The sequence below is a fragment of the Carcharodon carcharias genome, chromosome 2, assembly GCF_017639515.1.
Source record: "Carcharodon carcharias isolate sCarCar2 chromosome 2, sCarCar2.pri, whole genome shotgun sequence".
NCBI classification, from domain to species: Eukaryota; Metazoa; Chordata; class Chondrichthyes; order Lamniformes; family Lamnidae; genus Carcharodon; species Carcharodon carcharias.
In genome coordinates, this window is record NC_054468.1 from 72930223 (window position 1) to 72954021 (window position 23799).

Genomic DNA, 23799 nt, shown 5'->3' on the forward strand with positions numbered 1-23799 from the left:
ATAATAGCATTGTGGAGAGTCAACATGGTTTTATGAATGGCAATTGTGTTTGACAAATCCATTAACAGCTTTTTTGGGGATGTAACAAAGCAGGTTAGATAAAGGGGAACCAGTGGATTTTCAAAGGATATTCAATAAAGTGCCACACAAATAAAGGTTTGTTGGGTAACATCTTAGCATGGATAGAGAATTGGTTAAAGGACAGAAAACAGAATAGGAATAAATGGGCCATTTTTGGAGTGGCAGGCTGTAATTCATGGGGTGCCACAAGAATCTGTGTTGGTTAGTGCCTCAACTACTTACAACCTATATTAATAACTTAGATGGAGGAACGGAGCGTAATGTACACAAGTTTGTTGGTGGTACAAAGCTCAGTAGGAAAATAGGTAGTGAGTCTGCAAAGGGAATCTGCAAAGGTTGGATAAGTGGGCAAGAAGATGGCAGATGAAGCATAACGTTGGAAATTAGGTTATTTGCTTTGCTAGGAAGGACAGAAACAATTTTTTTTAAATGGTGAGAAGCTATTAAATGTTGGGGTTCAGAAGGATTTGGCTGTCCTTGTACACAAATCACAGAAAATTAACACGTAGGTACAGCAGTCATTTAGGAAGGCAAATGGCACGTTGATCTTTGTTGCAAGAGTGTTGGAGTAAGGGAGTCTAGCTGCAATTAGACGGGGCTTTGGTGAGAACACAACTGGAGTACTGTTTACAGTTTTGGTCTCATATCTAACGAAGGATATATTTTGTCTTAGTGCAACGAGGGTTCACAGGATTGTTTCCTGGGGTAAGAAGATCTTCCTACAAGGAGAGATTGAGCAGAGTGAGCCTGTAATCTCTGGAGTTTAGAAGAATGAGAAGTGATTTAACTTACACATATGAGATTTTCAGAGGTCTTGATAGAGTAGATGCTGAGTGGCTGTTTCCCTGGTTGGAGAGTCCGGAACAGGGATAGGCAATTATTTGGGCTGGATGATCAAAATTAATTGTATTAACAGCTGCCATTCAAATTTGTTATGGCAATTATTGTATCAAGAACACCATGTAATTTCCACACTTAAGCAAAATGACACTTATTAACATGCTAATGAACATGCCTTCTCAAATATATCCTTTTTTAGATGTATACAGTTTTGGTCTCCAGTGTTCAAGGAGCGGTCTCACCAGAGCTCTGTGTAATTGCAACAAGATTTCCTTACTCCCACGTACTAGCAATAAAGGCCAACATGCCAGTTGTCTTCCTAATTGCCTGCTGTACCTGCATGTTAATTTTCTGTGATTTGTGTACAGGTTTACCTGAAATCTTTCTTAACTATCAATATTATTGTGCCATTATTAAAACTGTAAAACTGGTTACTTGACAACTGTTGTAAATTTTGTTAAATAACAGAAAACTTTAAAGAATTATAAGCTTTAAGAAGATAGCATTTTAACAATTATAGATAAAAACAAATCACATACCAACAATCCAACATCTACTCTAAAATATTTCAACAGAACATCATAAATGCTTGTTCAATGAAAATATTTGATAGGCATAATAACTGGTAAATAACCTACCTATATGTTATGCTCACTGGCACTTTTAAACTCTTTAGTTAAATCTGTTCCAATGCTCAACACACAGTCGGCATGAATCAAAGAGATAATCAGAGGGTTACTCATGTTGCAAACCTTTGTGCTATTCGCAGTGCTCCTCCATATGTGCTCACATCCTAGTACATGGCAGATGCACTCAGTTTCTAGCCCACAAAAAGCCTGCCACTTGCCGTTGCTCATTGACTTACCTGGGCCACTTCCTGTGGTCAATCAATAAAGGTCATTCTATTCTATGCAGATAAAACGGATAATCTGATTTCCATGTCCTCTGTGTCTGATTCTCAGTACAAGTATTAAAAACTTGTTAGAACACAGTGCAGCTTGAGGGCCAGATGAAAAGCTCTCAAAGCCTGTAGTTTGCTCACTGCTGGTCTAGAACTAGGATCATGTGCCAGAAGGCAGTTACACCCCTTAGGATAGAGTCTTCTGATTTGGAATGTGGTTAAGGAAAGGAGGCTGTGAATGAGGCAGGTAAGGGTCCCAAAGGCCAGGAATGCAGGAGTGTCAGCCTCTTCAATTGTCCTACAGGTTTGAGGTTCTCTCAGCTTGTTTGGCAGGGAGTGAGGGCTGCAGGGTGGATGAGCTGTCAGACCATAGCACAGTGGTACAGGTAGCCATTCAAGTGGGGGGAGCAAAAAGGAATGTAGTGGTAGTATAGTAAGGGGGATTGACACTGTTCTCTGTAGCCAAGAGCGAGAATCCAGACAGCTGTGTTGCCTGCATAGTGCCGGAGTTCCGGACATTTGCTTGGGGCTGGAGGGGAACGTAGTGTGAGGGGGAGGATCCAGTTGTCATGGTCCATGTAGGTACCAAAGACATAGGCAGGACAAGGCAGGAGGTTCTGCATAGGCAGTTTGAGGAGCTAGGCACAAAATTAAGAGGCAGAACCTCAAAGGTAATAATCTCTGAATTATTAGCTGAGCCACATGCAAATTGGCATAGCGGAAATAAAATTAGAGAAATGAATGCGTGGCTGAAAGACTAGTCTGGGAGAAGGGGGTTCCAGTTTGTGGGGCACTGGCATCAGTGCGCGGGGAAGTGGGGCTGTATCATTGGGATGGTCTACACCTGAACTGTGCTGGGACTGATGTTCGAGCGAGCTGCATAACTAGGGAAGTGAGAGTGCTTTGAACTAAATAGTGGGGGCAAGGGATCAAATTTGGGACAATGTGGTAAACCAAAGAGTAGAGACAAGGCAAGAGAGCAAGGTACTAATATGGGAAATTATAAACAGAACATGACAGGAAGGGACGGAGAGATTAAATCAGCAGATAAGGCTAGACATTAAAAAAATAATAAAAGGACAAAATTAAAGGCTCCATATCTAAATGCACATGGTGTTTGAAACAAAAGAGATGAACTGATAGTGCATATAGAAATAAGTATGGTCTGATAGCCGTTACAGAGACATGGCTGCAGGATGACTTGGATTAGGACCTGAATGTTGAAGGATTTGTGACATTTAGGAAGGACAAGAAGCTGGAAAAGGTGGAGGGGTGGCTCTGTTAATTAATGATGGTATTAGCACATTAGAGAGGGATGACCTTAGTTCAGGAAACCAGAATGTAGAAGCAGTTTGGGTTAAGATGAGAAACAATAACAGCAAACAGTCACTTGTTGGAGTGGTGTACAGGCCCACTAATTGTAACTACACGATAGGTCAGAGTATAAAGGAAGAGATGATGGGAGCTTGTCAGAAAATGATAATCATGGGGGATTTTAATCTACAGATAGACTGGAAAAATAAGATGGGCACAGGTAGCCTAGATGAGGAATTCATAGAATGTTTTTGGGATTGTGCTATTCCAAGAAACTTTCTGAAGCCAACCAGAGAGCAGGCTATACTAAACCTGGTACTGTGCAACAAGATGGGATTAATTGATAACCTCATAGTGAAGGCATCCCTAAGTAACAGCAATCATAACATGATTCAATTTTACATTGTTTGTGAGAGAGAAGAGTGGGTTCAAGGCTAGTATTTTGAGCTTAAATAAGGGTAATTATGAGGACATGAAAGCAGAGCTAGCTAGAGTGAACTGACAAATGATGTTAAGATCCATAGGGATGCAGTGGCAGACTTTTAAAAGGATACTTCAGAATACACAGGATAGATACATTCCAGTGAGAAAGAAAACTTCCATGGGGTGAACCCACCATCTGTGGTTAACCAAAAAAGTTAAAGACGGTATTAAGCTTAAAGAAATGGCATATAATTGCGCAAAGATAGGTGGCAGGTCAGAAGATTGGACAGAATATAAAGAACAACAAAGAATGACAAAGATTAATAAGGAAATAAAAATTAGGAGTATGAGAGAAAGCTAGCTGGATATACAAAGATGGATAGTAAAAATTTCTATTGATAATAAATAAGAAAAGAGTTAATAAAGTGAGTGTTGGTCCTATAATAAGTGAGTCTGGGAAATTAATAGTCGAAAGTAAGGAGATGGCAGATGAATTGAATAGGCATTTTGCAGCAGTCTTCACTATAGAGGATACGAGTAACATCTCAGAAATAGCTGTAAATCTGGAAATGGAAGGGAGAGAGGAACTCAGAAAAATTACAATCACCAAAGAAGTGGTATTGAACAAATTATTGGAGCTGAGGGCTGACAAATCTCCAGGGCTGAATTTTCCCAACGTTGGGGGGGGTGGGCGGGTGCGACCGCGAACCCGATTGGGTCTGCGCCGCCATTTTGTAGATGGGCCAATTAAGGCCCACCCAGCATGTCACTCGCCCGGAGGCGCTGTGCGCTCCCTGTGTGGGCAGGGGTGGGGGGAGATTCCTTGAGCCGGGGCCTGCACTCTTTCGCACATGCGCAGAAATCTCCCGGATGCACCTCTGGTGCCTCAGGGAGATCAGTTTAAGGTTTTAAAGTTTAAATAAAGAAAAGAAAAACTTTCAAAATGTGCCCCCTCGTGACAGTGTCACGTGAGCTGGGACATATCACTGAACTCTTTAAATAATTTTCAGTGAATTTGAAAACACTTCATGAAACCTCATCCCACCTGTGGCTTCATGAAAAATGCAAAGGCCGCCGGGCTCTTAACCTGCCCACCAACCAGGTTGGACGGGCAGCTCATTTAACTGTTTTAATTAGGTTTTTAACAGGCCTTAATTTGTGCGCCCACCGAACTGAAAATCGAAATGACATGTGGTGACGTCGCAATGCCCGCCCGACGTCACCGTGCGTTATTTTAAGAGTCGGCGAGTGGGCCCTGCCCCTGCTCACCAACTGGAAAATCCTTTCTCAGGTCCTGATGGAGTTCACCCTGGAGTCTTGAAAGAAATGGCTCATGAGGTAGTTGATGCTTTGATTTTAATTTTCCAAAATTAAAAAGGAAAAGGTTCCATTATAAATAGCAAATGTAACTCCTTTATTCAAAAAGGGAGGGAAAGAGAAAACAGGGAACTACAGGCCAGTTAGCTTAACATCTATCATAGGGAAAATGTTAGAAACTGTTATTAAAGATGTGAGAGCATGGCACTTAGAAACGTTTAAGGCAATCAGGCAGAGTCAACATGGTTTTGTGAAAGGAAAATCAGATTTAAACAATTTATTGGAGTTCTTTGAAGGAGTCACATGTGCTATGGATAAAAGGGAACCGGTGGCTGTACTGTACTTAGATTTCCAGAGGGCATTTGATAAAGTACCACATCAAAGGTTATTGCAGAAAATAAAAGCCCATGGTGTAGGGGGTAACATATTGACATGAAGAGAAGATTGGCTAGCTAACAGGAAGCAGAGGGTAGCCACAAATGGTCTTTTTCTGGTTAGCAGGACGTAACGAGTGGTGTGCCACAGGGATCAGTGCTGGGGCCTCAACTTTTTACAATTTATGTAAATGACTTGGATGAAGAGATAGATGGTATGGTTGCTAAATTTGCTGATGAGACAAAGATGATTAGGAAAATCAGTAGTGAAATAAGCAGATAGCTGAAGAGATAGTAGAGGCGTTAGTGGCGATCTTTCAGGAATCACTGGAGTCAGGAAAGGTCCCAGAGGACTGGAAAATCGCTAATGTAACCCCCCCTGTTTAAGAAGGGAGTGAGGCAAAACACAGGAAATTACAGGCCGATTAGCCTGGCGTCGGTCGTTGGTAAGATTTTAGAGTCCATTATTAAGGATGAGATTTCAGAATACTTGGAAGTGCATGGTAAAATCGAGCAAAGCCAGCATGGTTTCATCAAGGGGAGGTCATGCCTGACAAATCTGTTAGAATTCTTTGAGGAGGTAACGAGTAGGTTAGATAACGGAGAGCCAATGGATGTTATCTACTTGGACTTCCAGAAGGCTTTTGACAAGGTGGCGCACAGGAGGCTGCTCTGTAAGATAAGAACCCATGGTGTTAGAGGCAAGGTATTAGCATGGATAGAAGATTGGCTGTCTGGCAGGAGGCAGAGAGTGGGGATAAGGGGGTCCTTCTCAGGATGGCGGCCGGTGACTAGTGGAGTTTCGCAGGGGTCAGTGTTGGGACCACAACTTTTCACTTTATACATTAATGATCTAGATGAAGGAACTGAGGGCAGCCTGGCTAAGTTTGCAGATGATATAAAGATAGGTGGAGGGACAGGTAGTATTGAGGAGGCGGGGAGGCTGCAGAAGGATTTGGACAGGTTAGGAGAATGGGCAAAGTGGCAGATGGAATACAACGTGGGCAAGTGTGAGGTCATGCACTTTGGTAGGAAGAATAGAGGCATGGACTACTTTCTAAATTGGGAGAGAATTCAGAAATCTGGAGTGCAAAGGGACTTGGGAGTCCTAGTCCAGGATTCTCTTAAGGTTAACTTGCAGGGTTGAGTCAGTAGTTAGGAAGGCAAATGCAATGTTGGCATTTATTTCGAGAGGACCAGAATACAAAAACAGGCATGTGCTGCTGAGGCTTTATAAGACTCTGGTCAGACCACATTTAGTATATTGTGAGCAATTTTGGGCCCCATATCTCAGGAAGGATGTGCTGGCCCTGGAGAGGGTCCAGAAGAGAATGATCCCAGGAATGAAAGGCTTAACTTATGAGGAATGTTTGAGGACTCTCTGTCTATACTCGATAGAGTTTAGAAGGATGAGGGGGGGTCTGATTGAAACCTACAGAACACTGAAAGGCCTGGATAGAGTGGACATGGGGAAGATGTTTCCATTAGTAAGAGAGACTAGGACCCGAGGGCACATCCTCAGAGTAAAGGGAGGAGCTTTTAGAAAGATATGAGGAGAAACTTATTTAACCAGAGAGTGGTGAATCTATGGAATTCGTTGCCACAGAAGGCTGTGGAGGCCAGGTCATTGAGTGTATTTAAGACCGAGATAGATAGGTTCTTGATTGGTAAGGGGATCAAAGATTACGGGGAGAAGGCAGGAGAATGTGGTTGAGAAACTTATCAGCCACGATTGAATGGCGGAGCAGACTCGATGGGCCGATTGGCCTAATTTCTGCTCCTATGTCTTATGGTCTTATAGTGAAGAGTATGTAAGGAAGCTACAAAGGGACATAGGTAGGTTAAGTGAGTGGGCAAAGACCTGGCAAATGGAGTATAATGTGGATAAATGTGAAATTGTACATTTTGGCAGGAAGAGTAAAAAGGAAGCATATTATCTAAATGGTGAGCGATCGCAGAGCTCGGATTCAGAGGAATCTGGGTGCCCTAGTGCATGAATCACGCAAGACTAGTATGCAGGTACAGCAAGTATTAAAAAGCTAATAGAATGTTATCATTTATTGTGAGGGGAATTGAATACCAAAGTAGGAAGGTTATGCTTCAGTTGTACAAGCACTAGTGAGACCACATGTGGAGTACTGCGTACAGTATTGGTTAAGGAAATATGTAAATGTGTTAGAAGCAGTTCATGTAAGTTTACTAGACTAATACCAGGAATGGGTGGGTTGTCTTATGAGGAATGGCTAGGCTTGTATCCATTGGAGTTTAGAAGAGCAAGAGGTGACTTGATCGAAACCTTTAAAATCCTGAGCGGTCTTGACAGAGTGGATGTGGAGAGGATGTTTCCTCTTGTGGGAGAATCTAGAACTAGGGGTCACAGTTTAAAATAAGGGGTCTTTCATTTAAGACAGAGATGAGGATAAATTTTTTGAGTGTCATAAGTCTTCCTCAAAAGGCAGTGAAAGCAGTGTTTTTGGATATTTTGAAATAATGTTGTGCTGTGAGGGTTGCAATTAAAGTTAGGTCTATGCCACGCTAATTCATTGGAGTATCAGAGTTTAAGTAGGAACCAGGACCGGAGAATAATAAAGTTTATGTCCTCTGTTCCAGTACAAAGCCTGCTGTTTCACTCACTTTGTCAACTGTAATAGGAACTTGCAATCATATAACACCTTTCACATCCCAGGTTGTCACAAAGCATTTCATAGTCAATTAACTATTAAAGTGTTATCCTGTGGTAACATAGGCAAACGTTGCAGCCAATTTGCGCACAGCAAGCTCCCAAGAAAGCAGCAAGATAAGTGACCAGATTTGATGCAGAGCTAGATAGATTCTTGATTAACACGGGGTGAAAGATTATTGGGGGTTGGCGAAAGGTTACAATCAGATCAGCCATGATCTTATTGAATGGTGGAGGAGGCTTGAAGGGCCGAGTGGCCTACTGCTGCTCCTAGTTCATATGTTCATATCATAATCTTAGGATAAAGACTGAGATGATAAGAAACTCCTTCACTCAAAGGGTTGACAACCTTTGGAATTATCTACCTCGATTGCTGTGGATGCTCAGTCATGGAGTGTATTGAAGGCTGATATAATTGTATTTTTTGAATCTTAAGGGAATCAGAAGATATGGGGATAGGGCAAGAAAGTGTTTTTGAGGTCAAGGATCAGCCAGGCACTTGTTAAGTGGCAAAGGAGACTCAAGGGGCCATAAGGACTTCTCTTGCTCCTATTTCTTATATTCTTATAAAGGAGGGTTTTTTTAAGCTGTTAAAGACCTTGTGAGCAAATTTCTTTTGGGCTTTGTTCCATCTCTATAACAGTGGCAGAAATCCCAGTTACATGTGTAATTGCAGCTGAAATTACAGTGTAGAATGGGCGAAGCGTGAGACAATCATCTCCTTGTAGCAGTTCTAAAGCTATATTGGATGCTACAGTACAATTCACCATTACAGCACTTCAGTTTCTTTATAACTTAGACCTGTCTCTAAATGGTAAATTAAGAATTTACAAAATTTACTTGTTTGTATATATGTAGAAACTGAATGTAATAATAACCATTTGCTTCATTTGTATCTTTCTCAACTCACCGGTTTGGGCCTGTTTTGCAGGATATCTTTGCTGTAACTGTCTCCTTGATCACGGGGCAGATTGTATATATCTCTGACCAAGCCTCCTCGATTCTGAATTGCAATAAGGATGTCTTCAAAAATGTAAAGTTCACAGAGCTCCTTGCTCCACAGGACGTTGGTGTTTTCTACAGCTTTACCAAGCCATCTCAACTGCCTCTGTGGAGTGTGTGCACAGCTGCTGGTGAGTGTGTGTTTATTATATTAACAGATCCTTTTGCAGCTCTTGAAATATAGTTTGTTATATAATGGTTGCCAGCAGCTGGTTGGTACACAGATATTGAAAATACAGCTGTCCAATTATGTAATCTAGTAATCAGTTTTCCAAATGACCTTATAACATGAGACAACACAATAACAACGGGTCATTCAGCCACACTTTTCGTGGAAATACAACATTGTGGACTCAAAGCCATTTATTCTGCTGAGAGAATTCATGTGTAAATTCTCCATTCCCTAAAGTCATTGAGCAGACTTGCAAATTAATTATCAATCTTCACACCTCCATTATTCAGTCCTGGCTGTCTGCCTATAGACAACGCATGTTTCCTTCTCTTATTCAAGACCCCCACACCCCTCCTGCTCCCCCAGCAACTAATAGCAATGCAGGAACTACTGTGAACAACAAAGTATCAAATTACAAGATGATAAACTTGCAGGATGGATTTGTAATTGGCAAATTATTTTCAGTATAGATTAAATGTGAGGTGGTGCATTTCGCTAGGAAGAGCAAGGAGAATAGCAGTCTTAAATGGGGTTTAATAAAATTCAGTGGGGAATTCAATAAATCTAACGGGGAATTCCAGAGCAGCTTCTTTTCCCAGAGTGTAGTCAGATGTGGAACCTCCTACCACTTGGAGTAGTTGAGCCAAATAGGAAAAGGAAATTAGATGAACACATGAGGAAGAAAGGAATAGAAGGCTTTGTTGATGGGGTTAGATGAGTGGTGGAAGGAGACTCATCAAACATGGGCCAATTGGGCACAATGGCCTGTTTCTGTGCTGTACATTGTATGTATAATTTTATGTATTTATCTGTCTTTATTCTTGTAATCTTCATCATCATTGCCAAAAGACTGTGTTTATCCAGTTTTTATTGAGGAGTTACTCTTAAAGCTGCTAAAGCTGTATTAGGTTCTGAGTATTCATTTGTCTGGGGAGGGGGAGGTTCCTTCTAATCTCTTAACATGCTTGATTATTTTAACCCTTGTCTTTTAAATGCTGTGCTGACGCAGATACATAGACTGCTTTTGTCTACATTATCTGTGATCATGACCTGAATTTCCTTGGGTTGGGTTCCTAAATTCCATAAGAATTCTAGTCACCCTTTCAATCTTATGTGTTTTCTGGAAGATAGGTGCCCAAAATTGCACACTTTTTATTCCAAATATGATACCACCATTGATCTAAGTTCATGTTAAATAGATTAGAGCTTGTGTGATTAAACCATGCATGCGTCATTCATTAAGATCCATTTAATGTTTTATACTTCAGCCCTAAGTTGGTCTGTTGTCTTGTGCAATTTATATCCTGTGATTGCTCATAACTGCAATTAGTTGACTGTTTCCATCAGGCAGAGTGAGCATTACCACTAACTCAATTTAAGCACTCTGAAGCCAAACTAGTATTAGAATCAGGCCTCATTGATATTCCTCCGGTGAGCAGACTGCTGATTAGAGAGCTTGTGAAATCTGGCAGCTTTACTGTGGAGCCAAGTCACTGCAGATTTGTTGGAGGGATAGGTAAGTCGTCGGGGATGGGTGCTTCTGGCCCCACAAAAATGATTTACAAACTTATGTTTTCCACTTCTTCCGAGTGGCCTGCAGTGGCCCCTCAAAGATGGCTGGTCAATTCCAAATGTCAGCGGGGGATTGTACACCATGCACACTTGTCCATCAGTAAATTGCAGCATGGTCCTTTTATGAAAATTGGTATCATATGCCAACAAAGTTAGTGAGACTCCAGCATGTTTCCAGTGACAGCTTAGCCTTGCGTTTCAAGGTCCTCACCAAAATGATGGAGACGTAGGTGTCAAGCAGGAATGTGTGGTCAGTGTTGTACTGATAGATTTCATGGCTGCTTCACTTACTGTCTGGTGGTGGGGATAAAGATAGGTTACTATGGGCAGAATTTTACAGTCGGTGTGCAGGGGCGGGCCTAACGTGCCGGAGCGTAAAATGATGTGCGATGACGTTGAGTGTGCGTCCTGACGTCATCGCACTGTCTCGTGGTATTTCGTTAGGCAGGCGTGCACCAGAGTCGGCTGCCTGCCCGCTGATAATTGGAAGGCCTTTTAAGGCCATTAACAAACTAATTAATTTCACATTTATGCTGCCCATCCAATCTAACAGTTGGTTGGCAGGCGAATAGGCCAAGCGACCTTTACATTTTTTTAGGAAATCTAATCCACGAGTGGGATGAGGTTTCCTAAAGTTATTACAATTTGAATAAAAATTTTCTTTGAAAATATTGAAAACATGTCCCATCTCATGTGACACAATGTCTCGTATTAAATTTTTACTGTATTTATGTCTTGTTAACAATCGCTTCAATCTCCCTGAGGCAGCTCCATGCCTCGGAGATTGAAGCCCTCTTTCGCACACATGCGTGAAAGAGCATTGGATCCGACTCTCCCTTCTCCCCCAGCCCTCACAGGTAGAGCTCAGCGCTGCCGCTCGTGTTCCACACTGGAGGCCTGCCCACATGAAATCCCGGTGGGAGCCAATCGCAGGTAGCGGTCAGCTCCGCAACCGCCCCTGCTCGCTCCCGCCAAGCCTGCCCAACCAATGAAAATTCCTGGTATATATTTCTGAACCTTGAAACAGGTTACCCTGTATTATATTGGCTTTTGATGTTCCACATGCTTATCACCTTATCTAACCTGCTTGCTCATCTCCTGATATATTATCACTGTCCCACATGTCTCATATCTGCAGCCATGAAAATTTCCGGCAAATTTGTTTTTGCTAAGGAATTTCTTCCCCACAACAAAACAGGGAAAATGTTAAAAAGGTCAAGAAATATTGATTTTGATGACAGGAGTGGGAGAGACAGTGGCACTGTTGCATTCCACTTAATACAGAAACCTTGTTCCAGATCTCTTACTCCCATATTAAGTAAAAAGCAAAGCAATGCCTCTGTCCTTGCCTCTCCTGATTCCTATAAATTGGTGGATCTCTGCTCTCCCTGGCTCAACTGGAAAATGTTGTTTTTCTTTTCTCTTACTTGGGAGTGATGAGCAACTTGTTTTTGTTTCCACAACAAAATGCACAGGAAAAGTATTGCATTGGTTGTGAAAATTATTGCCAAATGTAACTATTTTAGATTTGATTCTTTTGTGCCGAGTCACTAAAGCCTTAATAATTTTCACAAAACATTACATTAATAGTGAAGTTGCAGGGAACATTCACTATACCAGCAGAGTTTTTAAGACCATCTTTACTCTTTTTCTCCCCTTCCAACAATTTTATTGTGAAGCTGTAATTTGTTACAATAACTGTCTTTCAGATTCATCATCTCCAGATTGTATGCAAGAGAAGTCTTTCTTTTGCCGTATTAGGTGGGTACTCAAAGGACTGGAATTTCGCAAACTGAGGAGTTTGTGCAAAGGAAGAGTAGAAATAAATCGTATAGACAATGATGTCATCTGAGTGGTAAAGAGGAAAATTAAATTAATCATCTGGGGTGATGCTTTTGAAAACATACCTTCAATTTGCCTTTTTAATATTTGCATAATGTTGATTTGTGGCTTTTGGGTTTTAGGAGTTTTAAATTGGTGGTAGTTCAATGTTAAAACTCATGCCACTACCTGCTGATAGGTACACGTACCTTTTGCCCACAGAGTTTGCTAAATGTTGTATGCTGAAGCATTTGCATTTATAATACAAGGGCACCTTGAATCTGAAAGATTAGTGATCCTCAGTAAGGTGGGGGTGGAGGTCTAATATCTTGCATTCACAAGAATTTGATCGTTCATTAAGTAGAACACTCCAGTGACCTCAGAGGAGTAAACGAGCAGTGTGATCTTTTGCAATCTGCAGTGATATCCTTTTTGAACTCTTTGTTCTGTCAACATTTTGTTCTTCTCAAAATTGGGAGTAAACTTAATTAAGGGATTCTTTTGTTCATGTTCTTACTTTGAATGCTGAATGCACTCTGGAGTCATCTAATCCGTTTGTACGGATTCTAAATATTTGTGTTTTTAATGCTTAATTAAAATTAATAAGTGCATGAGTGTGTGTGCTTTTTTTATTTTAATTTGACCCTGATCAGACAGACTTCAGGGTTTAGTAAATGAGACAGAGTTCCCATATTTATTCTTCTCTGTCCTTCAGCTCCCCCACCCCCGACCCCGTCCAAAGTTTTATATTGTCCTTCTGTAATGTGAAACCCTTTTGCACTTGTATCTTCATTCAGCAAACTTAAAGAGAATAATTCAGCCAGTGTCAGTAGGTAGCATGTACTCAGTAGATAGCATGTTCACCTCTGAACCAGAAGACTGGGGGTTCAAGCCCCACTTCAGGACAAGAATCTTGGCTGACACTCCGGTGCTGCATTGTTAGACTTTTGGATAAGACATTAAACCATGCTTGTCCAACCTTCTCACATGGGGGGGCCACATTCAGTTTTTCTCACTGAGCTGCTTGAGTGTTATCCGTGTGAATGGGGACAAGCTTTGGAGAGTCAGAAGGTGAGTTACTCACTGCAGAATCTCCAGCTTTAGACCTGCTCTTGTGGTCACGGTATTTATATGGCTGGTCCAGTTCGGCTTTTGCTCAATGGTAACCTCAGGATGTTAATAGTGGGGAATTGAGCAATGGTAATGCCGGAATTTTCTAGTCCCTCACGCCAGCGGGATCATCCGGTTCCTCCGTTATGAATGGAGATTTCAGTGGCTTGCCACCCCTGCTGCGGGGGATCCTACCCCAGCAGGTTCTGGAAAATTACAGCCAAGGTCGTAGTCAGATTTTGCTCAACTCCCCTGTCCTTTCCCATGTCCTTTTCCTCCATCACTGATGCCCTGGCTTCACCTTCCATCTCCCCACTGTCACCTACCGACCAGAACCCTTTTCTTTCCTGGATGTCCAGGTGAATGAGTGTATTCCCTACCTTCCTGAGAACCCCACCCCCATTCACATTGACCTCCCTGAGCTCCTTCCCACCCCCAGAGGCTGTATCTATTGGAGTCCCCACCAACCACTCTGGTCGCCCCTTCTACCGCTACCATTGCACCCACACACTCCCACCCTTCCGGCTCACTCTGCCTCCTCTGATACTCACCATTCCCTCCTATCATGCCCAGCCATGGTTCGCTCCCCAGGAGGCAGTCACACAGATCCCTCCCATGCGCATTGACCTAGACATCTCCCTCCATAACCCCCCCAGACTCCTTTTCCCCCTCCGGACTCCTTCCCGGCCCTGGACTCTTCCTCCCCCTCTCTGACTCCTTGACTCCCCCCACCACTGCTGCTCTGGACTCCTTCCCCACACCTTCCTTCCCCAGGTGCTGCATTCTCTGCTGTTACACCCTCCCCACCCAGCCATTGTACTCCCTACTCCCTCCCAACATCACCACCCCCCATCCCGGACACCTTCCTCTCCCAGCCAAGCCTAGATTTTCCTCTCCCAACCCCTTCAGTACACCTTCCTCTCCCTCCTCAACAATCATTCATAGCAGCCCATGGCCAAGACCGTGATGTCCCAACAGAGACCTCCCACCTTCCGCGAACTGTTTCTGTGGCAGAGCAATGTCCATGAGAATCCATTCAGTTTACGATGCATGTGTTCCTCCAGGGTCTGGTAACTGTTAGGGCTCCAGCATCTTCTGCTCCTCTGATGTCCACGAGGTGAGCAAGGCCCTATTGTTAAGTCCTGACTTCTGCACGTCACACTTGTCAAGACATTAGGTGGGATTTTCTGCACCCGTCTGCTGCCACGATCTTCCGGTCCTGCCACAAGTCAATGGGCTTCTGGCTGAGGCACCGCCTTGCCCACGGTGGGTCCCGCCTGCGACGAGGGCCGGAAAACTCTGGCCATTATCTGGACCAGCGTGTTTTCCCACTAATGTGGGCAGTAAATGATTGCTGCGGGCAGGCAAGATGAGATGCAAATGCATTGAAATTAGGTTCCTGACGTTGGATGGCAGGAACAGCGGCCCACCATTGACTGGTGGAGCGAATGATTGCAAGCTGGTTTCACAACGGCATAAAACCAATTTTTGGCCTTCTGGCCATATTGTCTGCTCATGCCTGCCATGATGCCCAACACCAACAGGGGTGGAAAATTCCAACAGTGTTTTGAAATTGAGATGACAAACCACTATTTTTGTAGCTTAACATGTTGCTTCACACCCTTGTTACTCATAAGTATAGGCTCAGAAGTTGGTGGGGGTAGTTTTGTTGGTTTTTATGGTGAATATTATATTTTGGATTGGTTGTCCTACTTTGTATTTATGCTGGCATCTGTTTCACAGTGGAGACCGGCAGCGAGATCATGGCATCCATTACTATCCTTTTCGTGTGACTACTTATCTCACAAAGGTGCGGGTGTCTGAAGATGATGACGATCAACTGTGCTGTCTGTTGCTTGCTGAAAGAGTGCACTCAGGCTATGAAGGTAAGAGTTTTCTGTTTTGATTTGACATGCTATGCATAAGAGCATATAAAAGGAGAAAGGTTCCTTCAACTCTCACTGAGCCAGATTCCCTCCTTCCAATTAATTTCCTGAGATAAGTGAATATTTTAGTTGTGAATGATTGCACTTTGCAACTCTTTTTGTTCAACTTGGACTGATAACTTTTCACATGCCATATATGTAACAATAAGTGCACAAGACAGATATGTCATATAGTATTTGATCACCTGTGTAGATCTAAGTGAGTATAGCTACATTCATGATCTCACTGCAGGCTAGGTACACATGTGCAATAGCCTTGTTAACAACCAAATAGATCAGGATGGGAGACAATCTCCTCCAAAAATGTACTTAGTGTGGAGTCTCCAATATCTTCAAGTCCACAGGAACACTAATTTTGTATTGAGGTATCTGCTCTTGGCCTGATCCTACATCCCATGCTGGCCTCATTATAACTCCCTGATTGATGAATAAACCCACTATTAAGTGACCCTTATTGAAATCTAATGTTTTGAATGCTGCTGGGGCCATCACTTTCCAGCCAACAAACCTAGTGACAAATGAGAACAATGCTGACTGTTCTGACTCCCAAATTGATCATTCTGCTACTGACTTGAGAGTCAATGAGTAGCAGACCAGAGTTGGTGAGTAATAAGGGAGACAACCACAGAATTGAGTCCAACCAGTTTTAGATACAATATATGCGTGCAGCAGTCTAGAACAGTTGGGAGACCAGCTGATTGCTCCTGGAGAGTGGGAACAGCTGAGAAGCAGGTCAGTGCATTTGTGTAAACCTATAGATAACTTCGATATGTTGAGTTTTTACTTTGTTATGTCAAAGTAAAATTCAGTACAGTTTTAGTCTAAAGACAGGAACCAAGCAGAGAGGATTTATAGCAAGATCTTCAATATCACACAGTTCATTATTTGCAAGATTGTATAACGTAAATGTACCTGTTATCGGTCAGGATTGTAGTGAACATTATTCTAACCAAAATAATGGTAATGTCCTATAATTTGTAAATATTTGTGCAGTTTAGATTATTTTCAGCTCCAAGTAAATGAATATTTATTCATATTTTGTATCTTAAGTTTTAGGAGGATCTGCTTTTAAATTTTGTATGAAGTTTTTTATACAAAAGCTTAATTTGACATGTTCGTTAACTATTTACTAAGGATGTTTGAATAAAACCATGGACGTGTGAATTGTTGGATCAAGCGGTTTTTTTCCCAAGTTAGTTCACAAATGCCATTAGGGAGTTGTTTTACAATAATAGTTATGCTTCCAGCCTAAGTTAGCCAAGTGGATTCTGTAATATTAAAATCATTTTCCTATTTTAATGTCTATTTTTATGTCTGCCAATTTCATTGAAAAGTAACTTGTTTTCAGCACCAAGAATTCCTCATGATAAGAGGGTTTTTACCACGACTCACACATCCAGCTGCGTGTTCCAAGATGTTGATGAGAGGTATGAGTCCACTACTTCGGTTTTCTAAACAATATACATATGAAAAATCTATTTACAGCAACTTGAGAGCTTGGTGCTTTTTTTTAAAATGAAAATTCCAACCCTTTTTAAGTTCCAATAAACTTTAAAATTTAGTTCCACCTTAGTGGGTATCATGTCAAAGTGACCAAAAGTGTTCCGAAAACTTGTCTTTTTATGTGGTTTGCAATGTCCCCTGCTGACTAAATGGTGTATATGCGATGTTTACGTTTTTTATGAATATTGTACCTAGCTGTCATTTCCAAAAAAGTTTCTTCATTCCTCCCTCACTTTGTTGCACTCCTTGTCCTTCCCCAAGCTTTCTCCTACTTCCTTACAATGGAGTGCATCGTGCTGGCCAACAGAAGGAACAAGCAAGTGGTGAATAGATATTGAAGGATGAGAAATAAAGTGGAAAATATCCAATTATGGAAAACAAAACACTAGCATTAAAAATAAATTGGTGTTTCATTTGTCATAAGCTACAGTTATTGGGATTTTTGATTCTATTCTGTTCATCCAGTTTGTATGCTTTTTGTCCATTATTTGTCTGTCAAAGCACATGAGTTCCATTTACACATTTTAAAATTTTATTGTAGATGTACATTGTGTGGAATATCAGAATCTTCAATTTTCTTTTAAAGGGCTGTTCCTCTGTTGGGTTATTTGCCTCAAGACCTCATAGGGATGCCTGTGCTGATGCATCTGCACCCAGATGATCGGCCTTTGATGCTAGGCATCCATAAGAAAAGTAAGTTTGATGCTAATTTTTTAAAAAAATGACGAGTACTATTTTTCTCCTTGCTTTGAATTTATCTGCTATGAATGTCAGCAGTGTTTCCTAAGGAACAGACTATTGATGCCCACTGAGCTATGCCAATGTTATTTCATTTGGATCTGGCCAGTGTATTTTTTAAGGGGTAAAGAAAAACTGAATCGATTTTGTCTAAGCGAAGAGAGGGCCAAGATGTCAAATTAAACTACCCCCATGGGGTAGACAGACTATTTTTCAAATCTTTTCATGTCTTAGCTGCTGGTGCCAGCTCCCTCTAAAATTGGATGGTGGGTTGGATTAGGTAACCCCTTCCCATTTTGGGGGCAGTTTTGACTATTATTGGTGCTAATGTAATTGCACTTTGCTGCAGCCAGAGGCCGGAAGTTTCTTTACTGCTGGTAGCATCTGCGCCCACGTTAAGAAACATGGGCCTGAATTTTTCAGTCGGTGGGCAGGCTCTGCAGGAGTGGGCAGGGGCAGCCGCGGAGCCGATCATCGCCCGTGATCAGCTCCACACCGCCATTTTATGCATGCGGGCCAATTAAGACCCGCCCAGTCTAATACATGAGCCGTAGCGCTCAGCGCTACATGTGCAGACGGGGGAAGGAGGGAGAGTCAGGGCCAGTGCTCTTTCGTGCATGCACATGAAAGAGCGCTTCGATCTCCCTGAGGCATGGAGCTGCCTCCGAAATTGAAGGATTGTTAAAAATAAATAAATAAATGGATAAAAAATTTAATTCAACATGTTCCTTCATGTGACTCTGTCACATGAGATGGGACATGTCTTTATATTTCAGAAAGTTTTTTTATTTAATTAATAAAATCTTTAGGAAACCTCATCCCGCTCGTGGATGAGGTTTCCTAAAAAACATGGAGGCCGCTCGGCCTTTTTGCTTGCCTGCCAACCTTAAGGTTGGACGGGCAGCGAAACAATTACATTAATTAAATCGTTAATGGCCTTAATAGGCCTATCGGTTATCAGCAGCGCGCCCGCCGAACAAAACATCGTGAGACAGCGCAATGACATCGGGATGCACGCCTGAGATTATCACGTGTCATTTAACGCGTTGCGATTGGGTCCTCCCCTCATGCCGACTGAAAAACTCAGGCCATGTGAATCGACCATCCAATTCATAATGTCCCTTCTTTCCAGGTTCCATATAGAATCATTATGTAGTTTCCTCCCAGCCTTACCTCAGCAAGTGGACTCACTTGCTACCAGCCGAAATGACAGTCCTTCTATATGTGAGAATTAATAACGTGAATTTCTAAAGGAGATGCAATTAAAATGTAAGGAAGTAAAATTCATTTTGATATTTTGCTTCAGGTCACCAGCCATGATCTAATCAAGTAGCACAACAGACTCAAGGGCCTGAATGGCCCACTGCTGTTTCTATTTGGCCTCCTATATGAGTGATTATGAATTCAGGATTTAATAAAAGGATAGATGTATTGACAAAATTTGACACTTCCAGTTTAGTCTTTACACTGCGTATGCAGCTTGCAGAGATACGGTTAAATCTTTATTTTGCATTAACTGTTTGTGCCATATTTATTTGATTTTTTTTTTAATGGTCAAAGAAGAAGATAACACCTTAGTAAGAATTAACTTGTTAAATTTATGGGGCAGAATTTTCTGCCTACCGCGCGGGCGGGCCCGACCCAATCTCCGGTGGGCGGGGAGCTGATCCCTGCTGGAGAAGCGGGAGATCGCTTCTACTTTGAAAAAGATTAAAAATAGAGGAAAAAAATTCCCTAACATGTGCCCCTTATGTGACAATGTCAGAGGAGATGGGACATGTTCATAATTTACAGAATAACTTTATTAAACTTTTTAAAACCCTGCATGAAACCTCATCCCACCGCTAGATGAGGTTTTATGTTTTTTCTAGTTCCCGCCAGGGCTCCTGGCCTGCCCACCAACCTTAAGGTTGGACAGGCAGGTCCTTTTAATTGTTTAAATGATCCTGTCAATGGCCTCAATTGGCCATTGACAGGTCAGCGGTTCCATGGCTGATTTTGCTGCGCCCCTGCCTTCCTGAAAATTTAAATGGGACACGATGACATAAGGGGTTCCACCCAATGTCATCCTGCGTCTTTTTACGTGTCAGCGAGCGGGCCCCGCCCCCTGCTCGCCGACGGCAAAATTCTGCCCATGGTGTTTTTAATGCTGCAACAGTATGCAATCACTCCATGATTTCAGCATTATGGTTTGAGTATTTGTTGGATTGTTGGTAATTGAGTTACCAGACGTAAAGAAATCAGCTCTTTGTTGTTTTTTAAAACATGTTCTTTTTTTCTTTTAGTATTGAAACATGCTGGGCAACCTTTTGAACATTCACCTATCCGATTCTGCTCTCAGAATGGTGAATACGTCACTATTGACACCAGTTGGTCAAGCTTTGTTAATCCATGGAGCAGAAAAGTATCCTTCATAATTGGAAGGCACAAAGTCAGAACGTAAGTAGTTTTTTTAATCAAAATGATTTGTTTGATTGAACTTGAAATTTGGAAGTAATTAAAAAAAATAGAATTAAATCTCGGGGTAAAAAATTGGATTAGGCCATTAATCAGCATGAAGAACCTGTGCCCATTTGTAGCAATGCAGACACCATGTAAAATTTGTGCTGCCTGCTAATTTAATTAATGGTGGCATGTAGCCAGTGCCAAACTTGCTGTGGAGTTGCTGTATGCCTCAGGAGGTGGTCCAAGTTCATGCAAGGCTAGCACCACTTGATGCTAGCCTACACTGCTTCAAGCCAGCTTGTATCTCTGGTGCCCTGCTGGAACTGGCTCAAGAAGAGTCTTTTGGACAAAAGAAGAGTGGTAATGGTGCAACAGACCAGGAAACATGCTCCAAGATTCTCTGCTGCAGCATTGAAAGTTCACAGGAGCAGAGAAGTCATCTATGCACTGGTGCACATGTTCTGCTATATCCTCCACAATGTAGCCACCTTGCAGGCATAGTCCTTGCCACCAGTGATAAAGCAAGAAGCTCATAAGGAGGAAGGGAAGAAGCAGCTGGCATAATTCCAGTGAACACAACTCCAAATCCCCACTATATAGTGGTTCCATATCTTATCTTTCCTCTACTACGAACCATCACAGTATCATCTTGGCCACAATCCTGGAATAAAAGCAGCAACAAAATAACCATTCCATACCCTCTTTGTCCAAGTTGGGGATTTGGGATTGTGTTCACTGGCATTGTGCCAGCTGCCTCTTCCCACCCTCCTTCTGAGCTTCTTGCCTTATCCCTGGTGACAAGGACTATGCCTACATGATGGCTTAATTGTGACAAATACAACAGAACATGTAGAGAGCTCCTCCAGAGTGGTCCATACAGCAGAATAGTTGCCTCAGGACCCTAATGGTCTTCTCTATGTTGTTTTGCATGGCTTATTATACATATGCTGGCCACATGTGGGATAGGTTGTGGTGTACAATCATGAGCCAGGTTTAAAGAAGATTGCCCTTGTGGCTTAGCAGCCAACCTTTGTTTTGATGTGGCTGAGAGACTGAGGGAACAGCAGGTTGCTGCCAATTGAAAGCATTGTGATTGCTAACAGCATAGTGGGCATTCTGTGCATTATTGGTCACATATCAATTTCACGTTCAGCTAATGATAACCTTTACGGTTGGAGAACTTCTCTGCATTTAGATGTGGCATTGCCAAAGTCATATGTGGCATTCATTGGCACACTGGGAAAGCCCACTATCCTGAAAGAGCCCTGTACACACTGCCTGCTTTCCTCTGTTCACAGAGAACGCAATGAGCTATGCTCTCTTGGCATAAAAAACATCTGTCACCTCTCTGCAGCAGAGAGGCATTACATATGTCATTTGCTGTAGCTTGTACAGTGAAAAAACAGAGCCACAATCACCTTTTCAACCACTGGTAGTGCTGTGCTTGCACTGTTCTGATGTTTCAGGTTCTGTGAACACCTCTTTCATAAAGTGCAGGTGAGACAACACTGCTCCTGGTTTAGGTGGAGGCAAGAGAAATGCACCTGGACAGTCCTGAGTGGATAAGGCCTCCAGCTGAGTGCCCTTCTACCCTACTCCTTTGCTGCCTCTGCTCAATTTCCCTCTCATGTTGCAGCTCAAGGGGAATTGCAACTGTGGTACCGTGCATGGGAGAAAGTGATCTGACCACAACCCATGCAGTCACCACAAGGTCTTCTCCATGTCAAGAACCACTTTTTCTCGACTTTACCAACTCCTCAAAGCACCAAGCAGTTCCACAAACGCAAACAGAGCCAGTAGAAATGAATCAGCAGCTAGCCTGAGAGTAACTGATAATTCCATTAAATAGAACTAGTGATGGAGGAAGGGGGAGGATGGTGGTGGCATATTTCCTGCTGCTGAGCACATGTTCAGCTATGGTTATGTGAGAGCACGTTGTCTGGAATGAGAAGATCCCAATTGGCAGCACTGACATGAAATCAGGGTTACACATTGACATCACAATCTGCCTAATAAAACTCTTTCGAGTACAAACACGTTTCCATCTGTTCCTATTCAGATGAAGTTACATTGTTTCATAGTTTGCCATTGTGAGATTTGAACTCTTGATCTTGGGGTTACAAACACAGTACCATAACCACTTGGCTATTTAGGTATTACAAGCATGCTCTTGATGCCCTTAACGAGATGGCATTCGGTGTGGGTTGTCAGTGCGGATATCACTTTGGTACCAATAAGGCACCTGTGGTGCCAAAAGCTTGATGCTGTGGAACCTAATTTTGCAGCCAGCGTTTTTTGTTTTGCGTACACTGTTTCGGTGTAGAAGTGTTTCTTCTCCACTACTTTGTTTTCAACTAGATGAGCAGTTTGTAGCACTTGTATGTTGGTCAGATACTACGCGGGCTGCAGAAATTCCAAGCTGTTGGGTGGCTGTGGGAGGAGGTGAAAGAATGTGAAGAAAAATTTCATTTATTTACAAAATGCCCTTGAAGGAATGATATTGTGTCACAACTGTTAAATAATGTACTTGTTTTAATGAACTTTTCTTTAAACTATCTTTAAAATAAATGAGGTTTTGGCGTATAGTGTATCTAATTGATTGGGGTTTTATCCTTTTGGGAAGAAATTGGGGACAGAAATCAGAGTGAGGGTTGTTTCTGACCTTTTTTGCTCTGACCAGAGCTGTTCACCTCATGTCCCATGGAACAAATTTAGAAGCGATCTTTCTTTGTGAATACTTAACTGTCAAATGATGACAAAATCACCCTTAAAATATCAAATATTCCAAATAATGTGTATTAGAAAGCTACAGAGAAGTATTTTTAAATGTTATAAAAGAGGTACTCACTGCACAAAATCTCTACTTAACCTCCAATATATGTAGGGGTCCTTTGACTGAAGATGTATTTGCTAGTCCAGGATTTACTGAAATGAAGACACTCAATCCTGAAATACAGACTATCACTGAGCAGATTCGTCAGCTCTTGCTACAGGTAAAGCTAATTCACATTGTTCAAACTGTACTCAGGCATTAACATAATTTATCTCTGGTTAGTACATTGCCTATTAAAACTTTTACCTTTTCCATCCCTTTCTATTTTAGCCAGTTTACAACAATGGTTCCAGTGGGTATGGAAGTTTGGGAAGTAATGGATCTCATGCACAGTTCATGAGTGTAGCCTCTTCCAGTGATAGTAATGGTAACATCAATGAAGAGAGCCACTGGGGCAAGCCTGTAAGTTTGATCTCTGTTGTGACCTATCCTATGCAAACAAGATAAGATAAATTGACAAGATAAATTGTCAACTTGTTACCCAGACAAAACAAAAACAGAATTACCTGGAAAAACTCAGCAGGTCTGGCAGCATCGGCGGAGAAGAAAAGAGTTGACGTTTCGAGTCCTCATGACCCTTCGACAGAACTTGAGTTCGAGTCCAGGAAAGAGCTGAAATATAAGCTGGTTTAAGGTGTGTGTGTGGGGGGCGGAGAGATAGAGAGACAGAGAGGTGGAGGGGGTTGGTGTGGTTGTAGCGACAAACAAGCAGTGATAGAAGCAGATC

At 42.2% G+C, this 23799-nt stretch overlaps 1 protein-coding gene across 1 annotated transcript in view; it reads left to right on the plus strand.

Annotated features, from left to right (window-relative positions):
• Positions 1 to 23799, plus strand: part of per2 (period circadian clock 2) — a 76045-nt gene that overhangs the window by 13316 nt on the left and 38930 nt on the right. Inside the window, exons 6-13 of the mRNA XM_041213982.1 lie at positions 8862 to 9063; positions 12386 to 12437; positions 15351 to 15493; positions 16902 to 16980; positions 17643 to 17749; positions 20080 to 20233; positions 23124 to 23232; positions 23343 to 23474. Coding sequence (XP_041069916.1) covers positions 8862 to 9063; positions 12386 to 12437; positions 15351 to 15493; positions 16902 to 16980; positions 17643 to 17749; positions 20080 to 20233; positions 23124 to 23232; positions 23343 to 23474 — 978 coding nt within the window. The remainder of the gene's footprint in view (positions 1 to 8861; positions 9064 to 12385; positions 12438 to 15350; positions 15494 to 16901; positions 16981 to 17642; positions 17750 to 20079; positions 20234 to 23123; positions 23233 to 23342; positions 23475 to 23799) is intronic.